The sequence below is a fragment of the Wolffia australiana genome, chromosome 13 (assembly GCF_029677425.1).
Source record: "Wolffia australiana isolate 7733 chromosome 13, ASM2967742v1".
NCBI lineage: Eukaryota > Viridiplantae > Streptophyta > Magnoliopsida > Alismatales > Araceae > Wolffia > Wolffia australiana.
The window spans coordinates 11,059,468-11,065,940 of record NC_135847.1 but is presented as its reverse complement, the minus strand read 5'-3'; the positions used below and the strand labels follow the sequence as shown (position 1 = coordinate 11,065,940).

At 37.6% G+C, this 6,473-nt stretch overlaps 1 protein-coding gene across 1 annotated transcript; it reads right to left on the bottom strand.

The window, feature by feature from the left end:
* Positions 1 to 1,921: 1,921 nt before the first annotated feature.
* Positions 1,922 to 6,117, bottom strand: LOC144711037 (peptidyl-prolyl cis-trans isomerase A1-like). Its single transcript, XM_078584949.1, has 7 exons — positions 5,943 to 6,117; positions 4,481 to 4,690; positions 4,248 to 4,395; positions 4,070 to 4,158; positions 2,816 to 2,870; positions 2,658 to 2,743; positions 1,922 to 2,279 (listed from the first exon to the last, which is right to left on the bottom strand). The coding sequence occupies exons 1-7, from the start codon at positions 5,964 to 5,966 to the stop codon at positions 2,127 to 2,129; spliced, it is 765 nt and encodes a 254-aa protein (XP_078441075.1). The 5' UTR covers positions 5,967 to 6,117; the 3' UTR covers positions 1,922 to 2,126.
* Between the last annotated feature and the right edge of the window lie 356 nt (positions 6,118 to 6,473).

Sequence of the window (6,473 nt, the reverse complement as noted above, 5' to 3'; positions counted from 1 at the left end):
TAAGTGTTTTTGCGCCGGACGTCGGAAAATAAGAGCAGAACCACAACTATATGTGGCACAGAAAAAAAACAGCTCTTTATTATTTATGGAAATATTTGTCACCAATCAGGATAGTTGGTGACTACCTCTCTTATTCCTCTGAATAAATCATTTGGCAACTCCTAATTGTATTATAGGATAGAGAAATTAGGCTTATTACAAGCGACTGTCATTGATTTACAATACATTTCGACAGTGACTCTACAATATCAAAGTCATTATAATATTTGTTTTTTAGCTGAAAACTAATAAAATATACAGCATTGAAATGTAAGTCGTCAAGCAATAATGAAATGCCCAACTACTCTACCATTCAATACTAAGGAAACAACAGGTGATTGAATCACATAAAGTTCCATTACAATTCTCCAATTTACGATAACATTTTCCTATGGGGCTGGCTATCTCTTCATTATTGCCTCTTGGGTTATTAAATAATGCACCTTAAATCAGATATCAGAAAAATTAATTTAAAATAAAACATCTTAAGTTTTCATGGGAATTGATTGTGCACTCTGAGTTTAGTATTTGGTAGACCTCATATAATGACTGCCGTAGTTTTACCATTTATTTTATTTCATTTGTTTTGGAAAACTAACATTAAATGTTAGGGTTATAGCTCTGCCACTGGAACCTCAATTGGTAGTTTCAACAGTACATGGTTGAAATTTATGAATTAATTTGAATTAACAAAATTCAACTATTTTATTTTACCACACAACGCTCTAGGTAAACTATTCCACATTTCTATGTTTCTATCTAACATGGAATTGTAACTAACAAGAGTAATTTATTGGTATGAGAATTGGTCAAATGTTTTTTATTTACTGCATTATATGAGAATTATACTGAATGTGTCAGAATTACTTATCCTCAAATATGTATATACTTTTTAAGTGTAAATGTATATATATATATATTATTCTATCTATATTATTGTCTTATTATAAATAAATAGTAATTGTATAGGAAAGTAAAATAGAATAAATAAATTGATATGTATTTGGAATGTAAATAAAAAGTAGATTGAAAGAGAGTCGTGATATTAAAAAAGAAAATTTTAATTACGTTACCTCCAATGAAACATAGAACCCAACATCGTCAGTTAAACCAATATTTGTTATATATATCCTAGAAAAAAGCAAATTTAGCCAGTTTTCCAATATTCTGATTTACCATGTTTGTGTATAACGCAATATAACTGCAACTGTAGGGCCAATTTGTATATGACATTGACAAACAAAGTCATTTTATTTCCGTTTGTCCAATTTAATGGGAATTTTTTCTTAAAATTCCCTCATTGGCTCATTGTCTCATGTTATTATGTTTTCGCTTATTTTTTTGCATGATAGATTGGTGCATAAATGTTCACATTGACAGCTGAGTTCATAAATTAAAATTCAAGAACGAATTTAGTATTTGTCCATTATCGATGTCAATATTATAACCATCAAACACAGATCGGAAGTATAATAGCTGATGAGTCCCGAATAAAGAATTTAAAAAGCATTAAAAGAAAGAAAATTTCACATTAGATTCATATTTTTTTCAGATATAGATTCATAATATTTTAAAAGAGTGGTTCAGTCAAAAATATAAGTTGCAAACTTCATAGATCGAGTCTGTTGAGAATCAAGTAGAAAGTCATGCCACTGAACTTACTGAGAATGCAATTAAAAAGCTAAAAAACTCTCTCAGCCTGTGTAATCACCATTCTTTCTACCTCTCTGACCATCCCTTCATATAAAGATTCATCTCTTTAAATTGCTAACTGATATACCAAGCCTCTCTTACGCAGCCAATCTAGGTTATCCCCTCCCTATACTCCATAGAATGCCATCATATATAACTCTCTAATCATTCCTCCATAAGAAGGTTCATCTCTCCACCAACCAACCTTATTATATATTTACCCCTTCGAATAAAACATCTCTGTTAAAAATTTATTCAAACAGAAAGCCAAGAGTAGAAACCGTGAGGGGCAAAATTTTCAAGAAAAAAAGAACAAGGCTTGAGAGTCACGCGAAAGGTCAGGATCCAAGAGCTGGGGATAAAGACTCATCAACTGACCTGGCAGACGCTGGATTTCAAGCCACCGGGAGCTCGCCGCAGTCACTAATGACAACATTCTTCCTCGGTCGGTCCCCACGGTCCGTCTCCTGTGACTCAATCAGCTTCACAATCTCCATTCCGTCCACTACTTGCCCAAACACCACATGCCTATTGTCCAGCCACGGCGTCTGCCACCATCAAGAACTCACGCAATTAGGGCCATCCATTCCCATTAGATGATGAAGATGTTTTATTTCAATGAAAGATGAGAAGATGATGCAAAAATCATATTGATGATAGAACATGCAAAATAAAAATTCTCATCAAAAGTTTGCTTCAAATATAAAAGTTCTCAAAAAAAGATCTAGGAACGGATGAAACAATAATTTTAAAAAGTTGAATGAATTTATAAAACACAGCTTTGTACTCCTAATTGAATTAAACATAGGAAGTTTCGAAGCCCTTTAATACAATCTCCATCTTTCTTAGAAGACAAACATTATGCTAGAGACAGAAATTTTGATGTCTGTAGAGAGAGAAAGAGAGAGAGAGAGAGAGCTCGGAACCTTGACGGTGCAGATGAAGAACTGGCTTCCATTGGTGTTGGGTCCCGCGTTTGCCATGCTCACAACCCCTGGTCCCACGTGGGTCACTGTGGATGCAGAGGTAAGTGAGAGAAAGTTCAGAGGAAAAGTAGATACAGAGAGAAAGGAAATCAACTCACGCTTGAAGTTCTCATCTTTGAATGTGCGCCCATAGATGCTCTTTCCTCCGGTTCCCTGATGTTGCCAGATATCAGCAAATGGAGAATAGATGGTCTTATGTAGCTCTATCAACTAATTTTTTCAGGTTATCTTAGTTGGTAAAAAATTTTAGGACAATTGAGGCAACATCAGAGATCGAAGAGCGGAAAAGAAGAAAATTAGGAAAGAAAGCAACGGAAGAAATGAAGGGAGAAACCGATGAAAAGAATTTACCCAGGCTCGATAGAAGCTAGAAAGAAAGTTGTCAGACTGGGAAGACAATCATGGAGAGTTTGCAGAGGTTGAAGCTCCAAGGGAAAGATCAATGGAATCTCAAATTCGGTTCGGCGTCAACAAGGATGAGGACCAGATGACATGAATGTTGATGAATCATCATCATCATCGTCGTCATTGTAATTCATCTGCCAATAACTTGGTTTCGTTCATCATTCCGCCCCAATAGGGGATCATTGTTTAATTACTTTCAATAGGGTAGCTCTCCATTTAGGAGGCAGCCGATAAGTATCAATAGATATTGTCTCACACTTTGGCCATGTCCATCCAGCCTCTATTTTCTGAGCAACATCCATCCCACCTGCTTCTCGTCTAGTCCAAGTCCATCCTGGCAGTTCCTGCCCAGACACAGACAACCATTCTGGTGTCTTCTCCCTTCCTTCCAGTCCTCTCTCCGAAAAGAACTGGAGGGTTTGAATCAATGAGACAGTTATCATTGTCACTTGTTCACAACAAACATGGATGACGATGATGAATCTTATAAAGGTCAATGACAAATTCATCACCCATCCATTGGAATCTTCAAAAAAATATATCATTCATCCACAGTGGAGAGAACCATCGGACAAAACTATGCAGATCATCGAAGAAGATGGTGTGGATGATGAAGATTTGGTCATCATAATTGTCCTTGGCAGCCAGCTGGCAATGACGAGTTTGTCATTAACATTGTCCTGGTCCACTCATACAATCCAAACATTCGAAACGTCGTGATTGTGCTCCACAAAGATTGAAATACGAGCCAGCTCAACATAATGATGAATATGGGAAAATGAAGGAATGATCATGAATTCATCATCGTCTGCATACAGAAACTCTATTCCAGACGTTTCAAATCTCAATAGTTCGGGCATATTCAAGACTACTATTCAAAGATGTAAACAGATAGAGGATTTTCTTTAGGTTAGAAGAATTTTTAAAAAAGGGAAAAAAAGACATACATTTCCCTTGTCAAAGTCCCCTCCCTGGATCATGAAATCTTTGATCACCCGGTGAAAGCTAGAACCTTTGTAGCCAAATCCCTTCTCCCCTGACAAAGACCAATCGTACAAAGATTAACAGCAAGAACGATAACAATCAATTTCTTAATAATTTAAACATGTCAAGAACAGGAAGAACCAGTGCAAAGAGCTCTAAAGTTCTCTGCCGTCTGAGGCACATCCTCTCCGAAAAGTCCAATCACAATTCTCCCAGCTGGTTTCGCAGGAGCCCCAATACTAATATCAAAGTAAACCTTGTTAGTCACCTTCGCCTGCAACGCCGAGTCCTGCAGGAAAATAACCATATTTTCATCAATCACAGAGCCAAACGCAAAACCCGAATTTCAAAACATTGCGATCGTTGATGCAGACCTCCAACGCAGCACGAGCGTGCCTGACAAAGCGCGTTCTAGCGGGAGGCGAAATAGACGAAGATGAAATTGAATTGCACAGGGCCGAGGAGGAAAACATCTGGAATGATGAAGTAGCTATCTTCCTATTCTTGAGGAATGCAGAAGACGGGGCGGCTAACTGACTCTGGCAGAAGACTCTCGGCCCAGAGACGGCACAGCTTACGTTCGCCTGCGATGAACAAAGTGCAAAGCCCAACATGTATGAAAAATCACAAGAGCAGCAACAGAGAAAGCGATAAACAGAAGAAAAACGCCACTGAAAAGCGAAAAAGAAGAAGATGAAGAAGAAAACTAGTGGTGAGAAGCAGATTGAAAAAGAAGGAAATGGGTATTGAAAGAGAGGAAGAAAAGTAAAGGGAGCAGCAGAATAAAAAAAGGGAAATGGGTGTTGAAAGAGAAAAAGAAAGCTAATGGCGAGAAGCAGATTGAAAAGATGGAAATGGGTATCGATAGAAAAGAAGACAAGGGAGCAGCAGAATAAAGAAAAAGGAAATGGGAGTTGAAAGAGGAGAAGAAAACTAATGGCCAACAGCACATTGAAAATAAAGAAATAGGTATTGAAAGAGAAGGAGACAACTGAAGGTGAGCAGCAGATTGAGAAGAGGGAAATAGATATTGGAAGAGAAGAAGAAAACTGATGGTGCGCGGCAGATTGAAAAGAAGACAATGGGTTTTGAAAATGACGAAATGGGTAGTGAAAGAGAAGAAGAAAACTAAAGGGGAGCAGCAAAATGAAACAAAGGAAACGGGTATTGAGAGAGAAGAAAAAAACTAATGGCGAACAGCATACTGAAAATAATGAAATGGGTATTGAAAGAGTTGAAGAAAAATTATGGTGAGCAGCAGACTGAGAAGAGGGAATTGGATATTGAAAGAGAAGAAGAAAACTGATGGTGAGCAGCAGATTGAGAAGAGGGAATTAATTATTGAAAGAGAAGAAGAAAAATGATGGTGAGCAGCAGATTGAAAAGAAGGAAATGGGAATTGAAAAGAAGGAAATAGGTATTACAAAGCAGGAAACGGGAATTGAAAGAGACGAAGAGAACTGATTGACAAGAAGAAAGTGGGTATTGAAAAGAAGGAAATAGATATTGAAAAGAACAAAACGGGTATTGTAAAAAAGGAAATGGATACTGAAAAGAAGGAAATGGTATTGAAAGAGACGAAGAAAACTCCGAATGGTGGGCATCAAATTTGAAAATAAGGAAATGGGTATTTAAAGAGACGAAGAAAACTACGATTCATGAGCAGAAAATTTTAAAAGAAGGAAATGGGTATTGAAGTAGACGAAGAAAACAACGAATCGTGAGCAGCAAATTTGAAAAGGATGAAATGGGTATTGAAAGAGACGAAGAAAACTACGAACGATGAGCAGAAAATTTGAAAAGAAGGAAATTGAAAGAGAAGAAAAGAGGGCTTACCAGAGTGGCCAAGGAGGGCGCCATGACGGGTGTGTGGAAGAAGCTCCGAGGAGTGCTCTCAGAAGTTCTGGATATGGCGGCCGTGCGAAGAGCTTAGGAGTAGATAACTAGTCTGCAACTCCGGAGAGGGTCACGTGCATACACGTTTCCGATCACGTGTCTTCACTCTCTCTTCATTATGAGCACGGCCTCAGTCGTAAAATATAGATGTATCTCTTCGGTCTCTCTCTGCTTTCTTTCTCGCTCTGCTTATTCTCTCTTCCTTGTTGCGATCTCTCCTCTCTTTCAATCTCTTTATTTTATCTCTCTACTCTGTCTATCTCGCTCTATACTCTCTCTCTAGTATCGCTCTCCCTCTAGTTTATTACTCTCGTTACCGTCTCTTGATCTCTGGCCTCTATATATACCCTAATTTATACTATATCTTGGTTCATCTGTCTTGTATATCTTTTTACTCTCTAATCTTCCATGATCTCTCTTTCTCTAGCACTCTATCTTTTGTATTTTTTCTGTCTTGATCTCTCTAGGTCT

Bases quoted from the DNA above. Each gene is read 5' to 3' on its own strand.
- LOC144711037 (XM_078584949.1), bottom strand. From the start codon at position 5,966: ATGGCGCCCTCCTTGGCCACTCTG. The intron at 4,691-5,942 runs GTAAGCCCTCTT...TGTTCATCGCAG, and splicing joins CGCCCTCCTTGGCCACTCTG to GCGAACGTAAGCTGTGCCGT. The intron at 4,396-4,480 runs GTCTGCATCAAC...ATTTTCCTGCAG, and splicing joins ACGCTCGTGCTGCGTTGGAG to GACTCGGCGTTGCAGGCGAA.